The 18,550-nt window shown below is 40.1% G+C and overlaps 1 protein-coding gene across 2 annotated transcripts; it reads right to left on the reverse strand.

The window, feature by feature from the left end:
- Positions 1 to 2,403: 2,403 nt before the first annotated feature.
- LOC144630083 (uncharacterized) lies at positions 2,404 to 15,205 on the reverse strand. 2 transcript variants are annotated; one of them, XM_078488363.1, is made up of 9 exons: positions 14,983 to 15,205; positions 13,927 to 13,960; positions 12,668 to 13,094; positions 11,469 to 12,232; positions 10,370 to 10,669; positions 8,683 to 8,892; positions 7,528 to 7,737; positions 6,676 to 6,902; positions 2,404 to 3,625 (listed from the first exon to the last, which is right to left on the reverse strand). In XM_078488363.1, exons 1-8 carry the CDS (start codon positions 15,022 to 15,024, stop codon positions 6,685 to 6,687), a joined length of 2,205 nt encoding a protein of 734 aa, XP_078344489.1. In that variant the 5' UTR covers positions 15,025 to 15,205; the 3' UTR covers positions 2,404 to 3,625; positions 6,676 to 6,684. The 2 variants fall into 2 exon arrangements, with proteins under 2 accessions (XP_078344489.1, XP_078344488.1); XM_078488362.1 differs by having other exon boundaries at positions 11,469 to 12,235.
- Positions 15,206 to 18,550: the final 3,345 nt, after the last annotated feature.

Consider the following 18,550-nt stretch of genomic DNA (forward strand, 5'->3'; position numbering starts at 1 on the left):
TCAAATCTACCCTGATAGTGTATCTTCTAAGAGTAAGAACGTTTTTCTGTTCAACTTTTTATCGTTTTTTCCAAACTTTTTCGCGGTCAGGTGCAATGTTATTTTACGTGACGAACCCACACCCAGTCCAGCTGTTTAGTTCTAAAACATGGTTTAAAATTGTTTTGCCCGTATATTTTGCTTACCAAGATTTGTCGTGTATTGAAACCACTGTAAAGCTTATTTCAGTTCTATAAAGTTAGTTCTTCAGTTTTACAAATGTGTAATTATAACGTCCTAATTTGGTACAACGCAAAAATTTGGTCTGCACTACAACTGATAAATCAGGCCGATTTTAAATCACGCACCCATGTTTTCTTAACAAATTTTGACCGCGTCGGGCCGACAAGTTGGAACGAGTAAACCCGCGCGCCCTTCAAAAGTTGAACATACGTCTGGTGCTCGATAGACAAATTCCAAAATAATTTTCAGGCCCAGCCAGGGGGGGTAGTGGGATACCAATATACCCCATATTTTTACCCTGGGATACCAAAATACCTGAAAACTGCAAATACGTTGATTCCTGATACCTAAAATAATTTTTATTACCTAAAATCCATGTCCAATAACAAAGGCCCCATGTGAGGCCTCTTTTCCTAGGTGGGTCTGGGGCATTCTCTCCCTGAGAATGCAGAGAATTTGAAATCTAGAAGATCGAAAATGCAATTTCCAGTATTCTGGGCATAAAAAATGCTGTTGATGATGTGTCATGATGTATATAAATGGCTGACTATCTTTTGTCGTCAAATTATTTTTTTTCTTCTTCTCATGTCTGCAAACAATTTATTTGAGCCTTTTCGCATTAAATTTTGCAAACAACCTTTTTCAGGAGTTTTGATCCTCTCCTCCGAAACAAAAATAATGGCCCTTCCCTAATTAACAGCTTTGACAAAGACAAAACCACCACACATGACTACTCGTAGCATGAGATCACATGCAGATAAATTCACGCAAGTACTGCATCGGGGGTGGAAGCGGAATCATGAATCATGAATCATAGCTGTAAAATTAGTAGGAATCATGAATCTTTGTGTTTAAAACTTGGGAATCATGAATAACGGAGATGGCTAAAAGAATCATGAATAACAAATGAATGCTTCCATCGATATTGAATGCTTGTGAATATAGAATGTAACAAAAACTAAACTGATGGGTCATTTTACTAAATTCTTAACAAATATATTCCAGAAATGGCCTGAAATCGCATTTCTGAGCATCTGATTTTTCAAACTTTCCTGGGGGAGCATGCCCCCAGACCCCCCCTATAGGAAAGCAATAGAAACACGAATGCACCCTTCGCTTCACATCTTCATCCCTTACCGGTACTTTACAGTGATCAAGTATGTTACACACAGTGAATATTTAGAAATAATATGACGACTGAAATATTTTACATTGGCTTCCGGCATAATTCTGTGCAAGAAGAGTCTCCACTTGTAAAAGGAGACTCTGTTAGCAGGGAACCGGAATGTGCAACTTGCAGCATGTAAGTGCAAAACAACAGAAACTGGTAACACGTTATTTTGAAAACTGGATGAAAAAAATGAAAAATGAATCATGAATATCGAATAAAACTTATACATGAATCATGAATCATTGAGGTAAAACAAGACAGGAATCATGAATATCCAAAGTCCAATGATTCCGCTTCCACCCCCGATACTGCAGATCTCAGTTCATGATTTTTTAAACGTCACACAAGCACTGAGGATAAGACACTTAAAAAAAGAAAAAAAACACCAACATTACGCTTATATACAGAATACCAAAAATTCATGAAACTGAACAAAATACTTAATACCCGTATTTCGGCAAAAAAATACCGAATACCTTGGTTAAAATCACCCAAGATACCGTATACCCAAAACCCCTGGCCGGGCCTGAATTTTAAAGAACTATTTAAGGTCGGGTTATACTTTTGATTGGTTAAACTCGAGTAACAGTTAAAAACAGTCAAAAGAGACAAAACCCAAATATGAGTAGTGATGCGCACCAATGGAGAATTTCTCCCCTCGAACTTTGTGGAGAATGGGTTATAGCATGACATGAGACGTCCGGGTGGTTTTTTGGAGAGGGAAGAGATTGTTTCCTTTACTTTTTTGGGTGGGGGGGGGGGAATTTGTCTTTTTAACCAAAACTAAACCTAGTTTATTCCTTGAACCTACATAACGTTTTTATGCTGAAAGGAAAGAAGAGGCCTAATACATTCGGTACCCAGATTTTCTTTCCAAAAATATAATCGGTGATCATTTAAACGAAATTTTTAAAAAAACCACTTTAATTGTTTTTTTTTTATTCGATATTTCGGTTTTATTACAAAAAACGTACAGAGCTGGAGGGTTTTGGAATATGACACGGTGATCATTTAAAAATATATCACTTTATTTATTCAATAATTTACTTATTTGATAAATTTATTTGTATATTTATTAGTTTATTATTTTTGTTTAGATAATTATATTCTATTTATAGCGTGTTATTCATTAAAGTGATGACTATCTTATGTCTGAGATTGTTTGTTTCTTTGTTTGTTTTTTCAAATTAGCCGTTTTAAACGACCCATTTAATGTATTTGTAAAAATAAATATCTTACTTTCAGTATCTTCTTTTTCGCTAAATAAGAAGCACGGAAGATTGTATTTTTTAAGCAAGCAATTTAAGCAATTAATTGCTCAAATGTGTTGTAAAAACAAAACGTTTCTGCGGGGAGGGGTGGTACTTCGACATCTGCAAAATTAACTGAGAAGCTCGTCGGGGATTTAAAAGGTACCATTACCCATTGTTTGGTCGTGGTTCAAGTTCATTTACAATGGAACAATGTAAACCCTTTTACTAATGAGTGATAAGTAGCACTTTCCCGTAAAGTACCCCAGGGGAAGGGAAGATTCCCGTTTGAAAGAGACGGGGATGCTCGTCGTCTCTCTTAGGAGAGCAAATTACAGATTTTGGACTTACCTAAAGTCTAAATGTTTTGAACAGAACGCCAATATTTTTTGGCTGAGGAGGTCTCGTTTAGGGTTGCCTGTAAAGAAATATCCAAACGCCGTTATACTATGCTGGTTATCTATACCGATCAGGCACAGAGGTGCCCCTGATCAGGCCTGCAAAATGGTATCTTTCAGTGGTCAAAAAAGCTTGAGTCGCGTCCACACTGGTCTTATTTAGGGGTTTATTTCAAATTTTCCGACGAGCATGCCCGCCCCTTTCATTTGAGAGTCCCCAAAACTAATCACAACTTTACAAAACAACACATATAATGCAAGGAACCAATTAATTTCTAGTAAACCAAAAATAAACAGAAAGACATAAATAAACCCAGGCCAAGTATCGATTTTTTGTGGTGTTAAGTTTAACAGTAAAAATTCTTTTTACTAATATTACCTTCTACAGGCATTATAAAATACACCTAATTACTTTACAAAGTATTTAGAATCCGCCACTGTGCGTTTGTTTCAAATGAACAGAGTGGACAAGTTAAAAAGCAAGTTCTCCATTCCACCGGTGTTCCAAGAGTGGCGTTCCTAGAACGTTCAAGTCTTTTAAGATTGCAAGACCTTTAAAGGTTCGATTCATAAAACTGCCAACCCTAAAATCAGGAAATAAAATATGTCAATATGTAGTGGTTAATAATGTGTACATGGAACTATGAAAATATATCTCTCAACGGACGCAATCTCTAAATAAGCGTGTAAGTTGGTAAGTGAGTGAGCAAGCAAGGAACAAGAAAGTAAGTAAAGTAAGCGTGTAAGTATGTGAGCGAGAAAGCTAATAAGCAGGAAGGCAGGTAGCTAGCTTGCCAGCAAGTTAGCTAGTAGGAAAGATTTTTAAAAGAGCCCAGGGGCTGAAAAATTCGACACTTTTCTAGTTTCCGTTGCATGAAGTGACTAGAATTAACTACATTCGAATCCCGATAACTCAAACCATCGCTAACTCGAACCTCGCACTAACTCGAACCAAAATCGATTTCCCCTGGATTTCCGTTATACATTTACTGTAATTTTACCCTCGGTAACTCGAACCCTCGATCACTCGAATCTCCCGCTAACTCGAACCAACTTTCGTTTCCCTTTAGGTTATTTTCTATATAATTTTACCCTCAATAACTCGAACCATATCTGTCAATACATGACAAGTCAAAACAAACAGTGTGCTGTAGTCCAAACGTTGAAATTATTTTGAAATAAAAACGAACACGAGTTAGAACGCCCCTCAAAACACGAACTGTGCCACGCCATTGACGTGCTACAGACGTTCAGTTCGTTTGTGGAGGCCCGGGTGTGGGGATTGATACCGATTCTTCCAAATCCGACCATAGAAAACTTTAAAGGATTATCGTCAAAGTTAGACAGAATAATCTAGCACGAGGGCAATGTGATGCCCTCAAATAACGCAAGTTCCATAAGGAACTCACCAGCCAAGTTAGACAGAATAATCTACCACGGGTTCGAAGTAAGTTAGATAACAGTTAGATAACGTGAGTTCCACAGGAAACTCACCAACCAAGTTAAACAGAAAAATCTAGCATGAGGTCAATGTGATGCCCTCAGATAACGTGAGTTCCATAGGGAGCTCACCACACAAGTAAGACAGAAAAATCTAGCATGAGGTCAATGTGATGCCCTCAGATAACGTGAGTTCCATAGGGAACTATGCACGTGCAGTTCCATAGGGAACTCACCACACAAGTAAGACAGAATAATCTAGCATGAGGTCAATGTGATGCCCTCAGATAACGTGAGTTCCATAGGGAGCTCACCACACAAGTAAGACAGAATAATCTAGCATGAGGTCAATGTGATGCCCTCAGATAACGTGAGTTCCATAGGGAGCTCACCACACAAGTAAGACAGAATAATCTAGCATGAGGTCAATGTGATGCCCTCAGATAACGTGAGTTCCATAGGGAGCTCACCACACAAGTAAGACAGAATAATCTAGCATGAGGTCAATGTGATGCCCTCAGATAACGTGAGTTCCATAGGGAGCTCACCACACAAGTAAGACAGAATAATCTAGCATGAGGTCAATGTGATGCCCTCAGATAACGTGAGTTCCATAGGGAGCTCACCACACAAGTAAGACAGAATAATCTAGCATGAGGTCAATGTGATGCCCTCAGATAACGTGAGTTCCATAGGGAGCTCACCACACAAGTAAGACAGAAAAATCTAGCATGAGGTCAATGTGATGCCCTCAGATAACTTGAGTTCCATAGGGAGCTCACCACACAAGTAAGACAGAATAATCTAGCATGAGGTCAATGAGATGCCCTCAGATAACGTGAGTTCCATAGGGAGCTCACCACACAAGTAAGATAGAATAATCTAGCATGAGGTCAATGAGATGCCCTCAGATAACTTGAGTTCCATAGGGAGCTCACCACACAAGTAAGACAGAATAATCTAGCATGAGGTCAATGTGATGCCCTCAGATAACGTGAGTTCCATAGGGAGCTCACCACACAAGTAAGACAGAATAATCTAGCATGAGGTCAATGTGATGCCCTCAGATAACGTGAGTTCCATAGGGAGCTCACCACACAAGTAAGACAGAATAATCTAGCATGAGGTCAATGTGATGCCCTCAGATAACGTGAATTCCATGAGGAAATCACCACCCGAGTAAGACAGAATAATCTAGCATGAGGTCAATGTGATGCCCTCAGATAACGTGAATTCCATGAGGAAATCACCACCCGAGTAAGACAGAATAATCTATCACGAGGTCAATGTGATGCCTTCAGAAAACGTGAGTTCCATAAGGAACTCACAACCTAAGTTAGACTGAATAATCTACCACGAGCTCAATGTGATGCCCTCAGATAACGTGAGATATAAGGAACGTACCACCCAAGTAAGACAGAATAATCTAGCATTAGGTCAATATGATGCCCTTAGATATTGTAAGTCCATCAGGAACTCACCACCCAAGTAAGACCTAATAATCTAGCAGAAATTCAATCTGATGCCCTCAGATAACGTGAGTTCTATAAGGAACTCGTCACCCAGGGCGATTTAACTGACTATTTCTCGAAAAGTAAATCGCATAAACTCTGTAGCAGTAGCCTATAGCATTAGCGTTGTTCTCTTTGAAACCTGCAAAGTTTGCAGCTTAAGCTGTTAAATTTGCTTTGTTTTACGTTACGTACTTTGTTTTACGTTACGTCCTGACAGTGATTTAGAAATGTTCCTTTCTCTTTCGACTAATCTATACACTAATTAAATTTGTTTATTTAAAATGTACACTGGTCAACACTTTACTATGAATAGAAAATCAGTAAACACCCTTTTTTACTTATTTCCGGTAATTTGTTTTCAACTGCCGGTCAATTTCCCTTGAAGTTTCGATTTATCGGGATTCAACTGTGTTGCCATTTTTCCTGCTTGGGAAACTAGTGCATCGCAAGTTACCCCCAGCACTCTGTCACTTTGTCTAACAATTGGATGAAAAAACTCACTGTAAGAGTAAAGTCTCTTGCCTCTGCACATTACGGAACGCGCGCCACTTTGAAAGCCAATTGTAGCTAATCGTTCGGCCACTACATCTGGCCATGTTTATTAAGCATCTTGCAAGGTTCTCATTCATACGGTACTTGTGTAGTAAGGATCTAAGAAGCTAAGAGTCCTCGATACCAACCTGAAAAACTTAGCTCATTTCACATGTCCAGTTCATTTCACAACATTCACCCGGGACTCTTTTGACCTTCAGTAACGGGTTGATACAAGTATGCGGTACAGGAGGGGGACCTGGGCACTGCTTATTGTGGAGGAAGCCATTTCTGCACTCCATGACGACTGCGCATGACGCATCCGTGAGTTTCTCTCCGTGCGATAACTTGAGACCGTCGTATTTACAGCTCTTGTCTAAGGAAAATAAAAATCGTTATTTACTTATGGTGGGTAAAATAAAAGTGGCACTTATGTTCAGGATTGAACGCTGGTATATACGACCGAGAGATTGACCATTTTACTTCATATTTGACAGAATTAGGTGTGTTTTGGTAAACTTTCATCAGTGAGGACACTTTGTGATGCCTATCATAAAAGTTGTGCCAAAAGCGTTCAAATTTTTTTAAAAAATTTTAAAAAAAATCTCAAAAGTATCGGGAGGAGTGAAGTAATTTAAGGAAATCATGGACTGTATATAGCCCAGAAGTAAATTTAGATACGAAATTGGAGATTTCATCATTTTTGGGTTGATTTACTTTTCCCTTTCTTTGTACTCTAAAAACGAATTTTTGTAGCCATAATTTTAGTTTTAATATAGTTAGCATATTTCATGATCTTTTATTTTAGAGGAAAGGGATAATGGTGCATATATTTATCATAAAGGTGCTGGTTCTTTTAGGGGGAAGAACATCCCCTCACCTAGGTATTTAGCTGACTTGCAACACCCCTTTGATCACTTTATGGTCGTCTCGCAAATTAACTACCGGTACCTTGGTTTCACAACTAGGAAGAACAATGATTAAAAAATTGTCTCGTTTACCTGAACAAACCCAGAGTTTTTTACAGCATTTTCCAGGCACATTAATCGTCTTCAGCTTGGGTCGTGCGCAGTCTGTTGGCTTGTCTGGTATTTTAGGGCAATACTCCATGTTTAAGTGACCATTGTAACAGCTGACGACTCCGGTACAAAGAGGATCGCTAAGCTTATAACCATGCTTGATGAGACGATTGTTAAAAACACAGTGTCTTGCTAAGTTAATTAAAAGAGACGAAAACAAAGCGATGAGTATTAAATATTTTTTACTTACATTTTTAGTTAAAAATACATCATAATGTAACTTCTAAATGTAAAATAGCCGCGCAGAAACTGGAATATAGTGAGCACTTGGAAGCTCTCCTCCATTCTCGTCCCCAGTGCCGCCTGTCCCTCCTAGCCGGCAGGGTCTGGTGAAGGAGGAAAAGCTGGCTCTGGGGATACATGACTTGATTGGCTAGATTTTAACAAAGGTTATTTACAATCTAGCCAATCAAGTTAACCGTTTTAAAATCCCTTTGATGTAAGGGAATGGCTCTCACTGGACAATTACGCTGCGTCTGTTCGACCGCGGTCAAACGTCAGAAATATGCAAAAAACAAGAAAAGTACTTGAAAGATAAGGTTTTAATTTTCACAGTTCAAAGTTCGATTCATAACCGGTATCCTAAGGGTTTACTAAGTTTTTTGGAGCTTTACTAAAAAAATTCTACTTGTTTGAAAATAGCGATATGCGGACTTGTCGACGCCATTTTGTCAAAGCGCTTTGGTTCGGATGCGGAACATTTAAAAAGTAAAAACACTCGTTTACCTGAGGAAATGGGAATATGTTTACACTCAAGACCTATTTTATCTATCCTTGCTCATACTGAAACTTCAAAATGAACGAAATTCCCCAAAATAGAAAGAAAAGCTGCCTGAGACGTTTGACCGCGGTGAATGCGTCTGTATGCCTCACAATGCAGTTATTCTGGTCTATTATTTCACTATTACGTCATTTGATCATATAAGGCTAGGGCAACACGCACAATATGACATTTATTACATGGACTTTTTTCTTGCATTTTTCCTTGCCCCTGTCGACCTTGGGAAAATACGAAGAAAATCGTAAAATATCTGCGCGTATAATCGTTAAACCAGGAAATAAGCTGTATTCAGTTACCTTTACAGTTCCATTTCATTTGACAGCACTCTCCGCTCCTGTGTTTAACGATCAGGCGTGGCTTCGCACAGTCATCTGGTTTAGGTGGAATACCCGGGCATTTTTTTACAGTAGTGATGCCATCTTTACACCTAACAACACCCCCGCACAATTCACCGCTCCATTGTTCGTTGTTTCGCAGTGTGAGGTTTCCGTATTGGCAGTGAAACTCTAAAACAAAAAGTCGAAGCAAGAACCGCTGGTTTCTTTCTGTTGGCCTTTACATGAATTCGATAGAGAGAAAAGTTCATTTTTTAGGGAGAGGTAACATCGTTGCCGCCATTTTGGATAAATTTCAAGGAATAAGTCGTCGTTACGGGATCTGTTCTGAACCAATCACGTGTTTTGGAAATTTACAGTGTTAACGGGACCCTTAACCAGGGGCGTAGCCAGCCTATAGGCCCGTAGGCCCGGGCCTACAAATTTTTCAACCAACCCGTATTTTCAAAATGTGTGATGACGAAAAATTCATACTGAAACTCTCATGAACTCTTTCAAGATAAATTGAAAGCAATTCATAAGGTACCATAGCATTATAAAGCCTCTCTATGGGTATTTCCTAAGAAATCGAAGACGCGACGATTACAGCAGAAAAAACGAAGATCTCAAGATTTAAGCGAAGATCTGAAATTGACCAAAATTCACGTGATCAAATTGAACACTCAGATACAAAAGTGTCGAAACCCGAATTACACTGAGTAAACGTTCAAACCGTTTCAATCCGTAAACCGAAGATCTGCTTAAGATCTAGCATCAGAATCTAGCAAGTGCAAACTTTGGAGCCTTTTAGACTGGCAAGATGACAGACAACCGCACAATGGCATGCGCCGTAAAAGACAAGAGTGTTTATTTTGGAATGAGTGAAAACTGGCGCTATTTCCTCCTATGAATAGTTTCAACTTAGGTGCTGTGAAAAACACATAACATCAGCAGAAAGCGAAGGAGAAATATTTTTTCAGCCGGTATTTCAATAAAAGCAGGTCACCGGCAGTCTACCGATGCCTATAGGGTCTTTTACTGACGTCTGTTGAGATTTCCTTTATTATACACTCCCCAACCCCGTTTTTGGAGAGTCTTGATCCAAAAATAAACTTCCTTCTCCACAAAAAAAGCGGCCCTTACAGGCCGATTTAACAGGCCTACAACTCTTCAAAAAGCTGGCTACGCCCTTGTTAACGAACGCTTTCGAGAAACTGTTTGTCCCACTAGAGCTCCCAGCTGCTCGCTGCGTTCACATTATTCAAGGTAGTGGTTATTAAAAAAAGTGGTAGCTTCTTCCATCACTTAGCACAAGCTTGCGGCAAACGTATAATGAACGCTTTTTAAAAATGTTAATACACCTTTAAAGTTCCTTGGGTCTGTATAACTCGCGAGTTCAAAACTATGATACGCATTTGCTTTTTTTCTCGGCATTCATTTATTGAGGAGTTTTCCCTTTCTTGACCCCAGGGCCAATTAGAGTGGAAAGCATCTTGGATTTCAACGCCAATGGGACAGCCTTAAAGCACTGTGGAAGTTAAGGGTTTTCCCAAGAGCACGACATAATGACAGTGACTAGGTTATTAAGCACCATTCAACAACCGCTAAAAAATGTGAAAAGACCAAGCAAAATTTGCTCATTTGAGCTAGCTATGTGAAGGTCACTAACCTTGGTTCTTTTCAATGTCTCCTCTTTTTTGTCCTTTTGTGACAAACCCAAGTTGCGAGAAAACGAAATGTGGATGAGGCACCGGAATGGCTTCACAGAGCTCCTTGCTGTAACAAGCCACTCCATAACAACGTCCGTCAATCAACAGTGCTACGTCACACGTATGCTTACTGCAACACCGCTGAAGACATGCATGCATGCTTGCAGTCTCACCAAGAGTTTCGAAATGGCCAGCTCGAGTACCACCTTTTAACGAGTGTCCGCCTAAAATCTTGTCCGAATGGCACATTGGTTGTGAAGCTGGTATGAAAATACAATAAAAGAAAAGACCTTTTTTTTAATCAAATAGCGTAAAATTCCTATAATAAGCCTTGACGATCCGATACGCGATCTGATACGGGTGTATTGGACATGAATGGAACTTTTTGTTCAAAATGCTTATTTATAGGCCATTTTCAAAAATACCATAATACTCTTTGTTGTCCCTCCAAAGTTTTGCATAAGTATTGTTTTGCTGTCCCAAGAGAAATTGAAAACAATGCTTATGCAAAATTTGGAGGAACAACAAAGAGTATTATGGTATTTTTAAAAATGGCCTACTAGTGGGATTTTAAAGCTTGTTGTATCTCATGTAACTTTCCGTAAGCCCTACGGAAATAAGCTCCCCCAAATCATCGACGCAAAAAACCCCTCCGACAATAAGCCTACCCAAATACAAGCCCATGGGTTACTATATAACTATATCCAATTTAATGATTTCCCTACTGGTAGATCGTGTAACCTGAGAGGGTCAATAGCTGATTGCGCTCGACTCATTTTGTCAAGACCTAGGGTTCATATTCGTGTGCATAGAAAAATAGTCGCAACATCGCTTTCAAATATAGTCAATATAAGCCCAACCTTTAAAGAAACGCAAAATTCCTTCTGAGAATAAGTTTTTCAGATATAATTCCCCTCCCTGTGCAAATAAGTAATATTTTGTTCCTTCTAAAGTTACACGTGCATGCATATGTCTTTCCGTTTTCGTAAGATTTAAAGCAAAGTTAGTCTTTTCATTTTGCTAAAAAATAGTTTTTCTAATATTGCGTGACACACCTACCTTTGCTGATAGGCTTTTTGTGAACGACTTTTGAATGGCTTTCTACCACATGTGGATGCGTGACATGAGCTGTCACGTACTTGTTATGAAGTCGCTTCTTTGCCAAATGCGACACTTTGGAAACTCTAATTGGCTCTTTCTTTGCACTCTTCTTGTGCAATTCTGCGTTATGTTCAATTTTGGCCTTAGAAGTCTCAGAATTTTCTTCACTCTGTGCTTTTTCTTTATGTAGCTTTGATTTCAAATCCTTGTCTTTTATCTCGACTTTTGCCTTGATTTTACTTGAATCAGACTTGGGATGATCGTTCAATTCTCCCGCTCTATCATTCGCTTCTAATGGTTTAGGAATTACATGTGTCTGATTGTGCAATGTCTCGTTTTCTTTTGCTACGTCCTTTGTGGTGGAGGAATTACTGACTTGGGGTACTGTTTTGGGGTGTGGCTTTGGAGCGGGTTGTTCCTCTTCGTGATACGCCCCTGTTTCGCCACTCCCTTGGACAAAGCCAGCTGAGGATCCAGCTTCTTGGCCTGAATTGCCCACATCATTCTCCTGTTCCAGTTTTTCTTCTTGTTCTGCATCCTTAGATTCCTCCAGTACCATTTTGATCAAGTTCCTTGGCTTTGTACGCCGCGCACTCACAGAAGCGTTTTCCTGTTCGATATGTTTTGTCTCTTCATTGTCCATATCGCTACTACCATCTATGTCATCATTTCCCGCTGAAGAATCTTCACTTTCGTGCTCTTCCTTGTCAGAAACATGCTGTCTGCTAAATCAACGGGATTTATTTTAATTGTAGATAAATTTTCTTTACATCGCAATTTAAGGTGATTCGCTCCTCTTTGGTGAAACCGACCGACCGACCAACTGACTGAGTAGCTGGCTGACTGGCTGGCTGCTAGCTGGCTGGCTGGCTGGCTGACTGACTGACTGACTGACTGACTGACTGACTGACTGACTGACTGACTGACTGACTTACTGTCTGACTGACTGACTGACTGACTGGCTGGCTGGCTGGCTGGTTGGCTGACTGACTGACTGACTGACTGACTGACTGACTGACTGACTGACTGACTGACTGACTGACTGACTGACTGACTGACTGACTGACTGACTGACTGACTGTTCGACCGACCAACCGACGTACTGTGACTGACTGACCGATCTATTCTATCAATTGACAGAAGACATTCGACTTCACCTTGCATATGAATTTTGACTCCTGACCTCGTCACTTCCGCTTCCACTGATACTGCCCTCACTGTCATCAGACGAACCTGCTTCATCTAGACTCTTATCATCATCCTCCATGCTCAATGGCTGCTGCTTCTCCACATGTTTGGCATTCGCTTTGCGAATCTCATCTTTCTTGTGAAAAACCGACGAACTAGAATCGCTGGCTTTGAGACCCTTTCCCAGGCTATCGCCATTATCGTCATCATCTTCATCTCCATCATAGAATCCTTCGTCACCGATGTCATCATCATTATCATCATCGTCGTCATTGGTTAGTCCAGTGTCATCATCCTCGATATAAGAGCGTTTGGTACGTTGATATTCTGTGGGTTCGTCGTACATTGAGGTGCCGTTTGAATTACTTAAAAAGTCGACATCTGGAGCAATATCACCTGCAAAACAATGGGGTGGGCTTTCTCAGTATTTACTGTCGTGGCTCCATTACAATCGTTAGTTGGATCGTCACACGACGCTTTTTCGCAAATAAAATCAAGGTAATGAAGATGAAGTATTCAACATGACACGAGCATGGCACAAAGAAAAATTCTGAGTCCCCGACGGGAATCGAACCCATGGCCTTCCAGATAACGGTTGGGCGCTCTAACCAAGCCGAGCTTAAAATTTACCATCTTTATTATTTACTGCAAACTTGATGAATTCGACATTGCTGATCCTAGCAGTATGCAGGACGCGTGTCACTTATCAACCTAGTAAAATGGCCCATCTCACAACGAGTTCTCGTAGCTCGTTGTGAGCGCCCTTGGTCAGTTGCACGTTGTACCGTGTAACCCCACCTTTAAGCCGATCAGAAATCTAAGCAGTAACATGTAACCGGTGCCACGAGGGGAAGGGGGGGGGGGGGCGGCCGATGCAGATCACGATAGATTTCAGCCATTTGTTATTCTTTTGTGTTCATGCTAATCTGCTGCCCTCCAAGCCTCGTTATAATGTGCAAAGTACAAAAGAATTTAAAACTCCAAAATGAGGTCTGTAGGGCAATAATATACACATAAAAAGTACAATAAACAGCACGAAAAAATCTTTTATGTTCCTCGGTAGTTAAACGAAAAGCGATCCATTTGTAAGGTGTGAGTGACTACAAGCTTATGTCAAAATCCCCTTATTTTCCTAATGTTTTGTTCTCACATTAAACTGAGCCTTACCAGATCTTACCAGCTCCTGTGGATCAATTCTGAAAACGTTAACCTTGTGAAAGTTACTTACCTTTCACATTTATAAGGCCAAAAACAAATACAACCTAAAGAAGATATGTGAAACAACTTTTAATAAATATCACCTCTACACTGTTTCAATTATTCTATTAAAAAAATAGGTCTACGCTGCTCGTGGCCCTAAGTGGAACCCCGGGGGGGGACTCCTATATGAAACGGACGGGGATGCTCGTCGGAAATTTTGAAAAGAACCCCTAAAAGAGACCAATCTGGGTGTGGCTCAAGCTTTTCTTGACCCCTAAAAGATACCAAAAAACTAAGAATAGAATTTAGATTTGTATATTTCTTCGTGTGTAGCCCTAAACGAGACCATTATGGCTAAAAATCTTGGCGTTTTGCCCGGAACACCCTAAGCGATCCCCGTCACTTTCATATGCGAGTCCCCCCCCCCCCCCGGGAGTGGAACTTACGACCTTTCGCAAACTTGGACGTTATCAGTGGCGGATCCAAACCTTCAGGTAAGTGAGGAGCCCGATCATCAAGACCCTGGAATAAGGGGGGGGGGGGGTGGGAGTCTCCCGAAGATAATTTTTCTAGGCCTTTCGGGCCTCAGAATGGCCTAAATCTCTTAATATAATGGGTATATGTTAACATGTTTTTAGGTTATCCTGCGAAAACATTGGAATAAAATGAGTGAGAAGTTTTTTTATAAGGTCTTAACAAAGAGGAATTAGTCTGAAGAAAAAACTCTAGTGTGTGACCACTCAAATGAAGGCTTTTAAGCAGCACTTTCAGGTGGTAATGTTTGTTTGTCAGCATTTTGTAAAAGAAAATTTTTGATTTTTTAAAATATCGAAATGCGAGACTGAAATAATTGCTGTAAATGACGTTATACTGTGCTAGTTGCTCAAGGAATTATTTCGGATATAACGAACAGTTTGCTTAACCGCTGGAAACCTGATTATTTGCCCGACCAAACAGCGCACAATCAACGAACACAGTTTGGACTACGAGGCGAAGTTCGCAATAAAAAAAGGTACACTGTATAAATGGAAAATTTTAAAACGATTTTAGCTTGTGGCTTTATGTGAATTGTATTCTGACTTACCGTAGTGAAAAAAATCGCAAAGCGGAATTCCAAGGCTGTCATCTTTCACTTTGAAATCTTGTGAGCGTACAATTCCTCAGGGTTGTCAGTTAACTTAATTATATCTTATTATAACAACTACGATCCCATCCGAGAAACAGAAAAAAGTGTCAATTCTTGGCTTTTCCCGATGAGCTAAAAAATATAATATTTCATTTCGTAAACAATACACGTCAAAAAGAAATTAACGGGGAAAGATCACACGGCAAAAGAACATGTGCCTTCTATGACGCACGCGCGCCTGCTATTTGGAAGGACGTATCACTGGTTAATACCGGTATCGAACAGGTGCTGAACACTTGTATCTACCGACCCGCTGTGCAATACGAATCAACAAAACATATTGGATATTTTCTTTACTTGAAATTAGCCAAATCACCTGTGCGTAATTTAGAACTGTCAGCTATATTTATAAAACAGTTAGTGGGATTCTTGTGAAACGCTGGTTACTGTGTTCCATAATTAACCCTCAGAAGCAAGGACACGCTATTTCAGCTCAGAAGGACTTCTACCAGTAGACAGTTCACAGTCTTTTATTTTCTCGCATCTTTCATCCACGTTGAACGAGATAAAAACGCCAAAAGATCTGGACGCCAGTGCAAAACGGCAGGCGCAAGAAGTACTGTCTCGCGTCCTTTTGCGTTGAAAAATAGAGACTGTGATTAGTCTATTGTAACTGTGTTACTGCAGTTGATAGCAAATTCCGGTCTCAGAGACCCGATTGATCCCACAGTTTTCGTCTTAACGTTGCTAAGCAACTGATTGCGTCATAATGGGGTGACAGCCGTCGGAGCACTCTCGGGTGTTCGTGCTATTCTCTAATTGGATAATAAAAATGGGAAACGTTACGAATTACAGTCAACTCTCGCCTTGCGGACACCCCGCTATTGCGGACGCTCGCTATTACGGACAAAATCCAGATCCCCGGCGAATAAGGTTTGACTGGAAATGACTCCCGTTATTACGGACTCGCCCTATTACGGACACTAAACGACGCCCCGAGCGTGTCCGCTTTAACGAGAGTTGACTGTAGGGCGGTCCGGAAGTTTTTAAGCTTTTTCACGCAATTTCACTGCAACAGAAATGTCTATATAACATTTTTTAAGGTCAAAATTTGTTGAAATACGCAAGGTTTTCTTTCACTGATAATAATCATAAATATATGTCAGTGACGCCACGTTTGCTGACGAGTTTGCAATCAGTTCAACATCCATGGTTTTAATGCTAACTGAGCCGAAAGTTGAAACATCTTCGAATCTTTCTCGGAAATCTTTGTCAAACTTCGTTAATCTTCGGAAAAGATAAAAAACGTTCGTATGGCCTTCGAACAACACTCGGGCACTCTTCGGAAATCTTCAGTCGAGAAATCAATGAGATTTGAAAAAAAAGTTGCTCAAAAGGAAAGAGGTTGCTCGGAGGAAAAAAGGTTGCTCGAAATATGAAAAGTTGTCAAAAAGTTGCCGAGCAACTTGACAACCCTATTACGAATGCTTAAACGAAGATTTACCAAAAACTTCGCTCGTTCCCGAGTGAATGCCGCCTTCTTTTCTTTTTCCTTTTCTTCATGAATTCCAATTTCACTTCGCTCACATTTGTAACAGAAGTAATAAATAAACTTATATGCACCTATCAATGTTAAGCCACTGGGGGGGGGATGCCGGGCACCCAGGGGGGTACTCTGGGATCAAAGTGACGGGGATGATCGAATGGAGGCAAAACTCAGGACCCAAAAAAATCCCTAAGTCTCCCGACATTACCCAAAAAAATCCCTGGACCAAAAAAAACGCCCCAAAAAATCCCTAGTCAAATTACCCCTTAATTGCCAAGGCCGCGCCAAGGCACTTTAGTTTGATTTTAATACCCAAAAAAATCCCCTATTTAAATCAAGTCACCCAATAAAATACCTGCCAAATTCTCCTACCCAAAAAAATCCCGGAATCGAAAATTTCGACCCCAAAAAAATCCTTCGCACATCCCCGTCACTTGGATCCCGGAGTACCCCCCCTGGGGCCGGGCATAGGCCGGGCATTTGAACTTAGCAGAGACTTTCTGTTTAAATGCCCATTAAAACTTCTTTTGTTGCTCAACAAACGTTGCGTTATATCGTAACGTGACATTCACAACATGAGATTTCAGTGATATTCGTGAGCAAGGTCAATTTTATATAGGGGGTCCCCCCTGCCTTGTCCCCAGGTGTCGATCAGCCAGATGGTTAAGGCAGGGAAACAGGGAGTGTGGGGGTTCACCGCGGTCAAACGTCTCAGGCAGGTTTTCTTTCCATTTCGCCGGTTTTTGTTCAAATTGAAGTCTTATTAAGAGCAAGGATAGATAAAAAAGGTTGCCGAGTGAAAGCATAATCCCATTCCCTCAGATAAACCAGTGTTTTTACTTTTAAATGTTTCGCATCCGAACCAAAGGTGCTTTGACAAATGGCGCCAACAAGTCCGCATATCGCTATTTTCAAACACGTAGAACTTTTTAGTAAAGCTCCAAAAAACTTAGTAAAACCTTAGGATACCGGTTATGTATCGAACTTTGAACTGTGAAAATTAAAACCTTATCTTTGCAGTACTTTTCTCATTTTTTGCATATTTCTGTCGTTTGACCGCGGTGGAGTGTGGGGGTTGATGGTTAGCTTCAGGCCCACAACGCCAAGTGAACCGTGCACGACCAAGGAGGAGATGGCCTGGGGACGATGCAGGCGTCTTCCAGTGACTTACAATACTTTACATCAGCCTTTTTTCCTTTTCCCTAATTTTTGCCTCTTTACCACAAGACAACATCAACAACATTTTATTCCAACACTTTATTCCTTATGAAAGTACAAACTCACCAGTAAAAATAATTTGGATATCACATCCATACCCCCTTATGCTGACAAACCCTGATACGAACAAAGAAAATCTCCTGACTCGTTGCCACACTTTCCCATAGCATCAATGGGGGAATTTCTCATACATTTAATGGAAAATTTTTGTCCCCTACCCCCAGGACTGACTGAACTGGAACTACCGTACATTATATTGTTCCAGAAAATATCCATACCCCTCCCACAGAAGGATTTTTGATTTTAATCCCCCACCCCTCTGGAAATTCCAAAGTTCTTCCATGGGGTGGGTATGGATATTTTCTGGAACTGTACATTATTATTCATGCATATAAATAGGATCTGTGCTGTATTAATAATTATTAAAGGGACAGTCCAGGCTGATAAATTGTAATTTAATAAGTATGGCCCTTGGATTGTTATAAACTTGCTGAAACCTGTATTCATTAAAGAAGTAATTGTTAATTAGTGGATGATTTGAGCACTTTTGCAAAGTATTTGCTCATTTACGATTGGAAAATTTCATATGATATAAAATTATTTATAGGTTCATGTATGAGAATTATTTTCTTTCCAAAAAGATTTTGTAAACTTTGTTTCCTTGACCAAAATTTATACACTGCTGTGTAAGTGTTATTAATATTAATAATTTAACATTAAAGCCCATTTATAAAATAAATAATATCAACTTAAACAATGCAG

This window comes from Oculina patagonica, chromosome 11 (genome assembly GCF_052425735.1).
Source record: "Oculina patagonica isolate OP01 chromosome 11, crgOcupat, whole genome shotgun sequence".
In the NCBI taxonomy this organism is placed as follows: Eukaryota; Metazoa; Cnidaria; class Anthozoa; order Scleractinia; family Oculinidae; genus Oculina; species Oculina patagonica.

Bases quoted from the DNA above. Each gene is read 5' to 3' on its own strand.
- LOC144630083 (XM_078488362.1), bottom strand. From the start codon at position 15,024: ATGACAGCCTTGGAATTCCGCTTTGCGATTTTTTTCACTACG. The intron at 13,961-14,982 runs GTAAGTCAGAAT...TATCTTCTTTAG, and splicing joins TTGCGATTTTTTTCACTACG to GTTGTATTTGTTTTTGGCCT. The intron at 7,738-8,682 runs GTAACTGAATAC...TAATTAACTTAG, and splicing joins AATGAAATGGAACTGTAAAG to CAAGACACTGTGTTTTTAAC.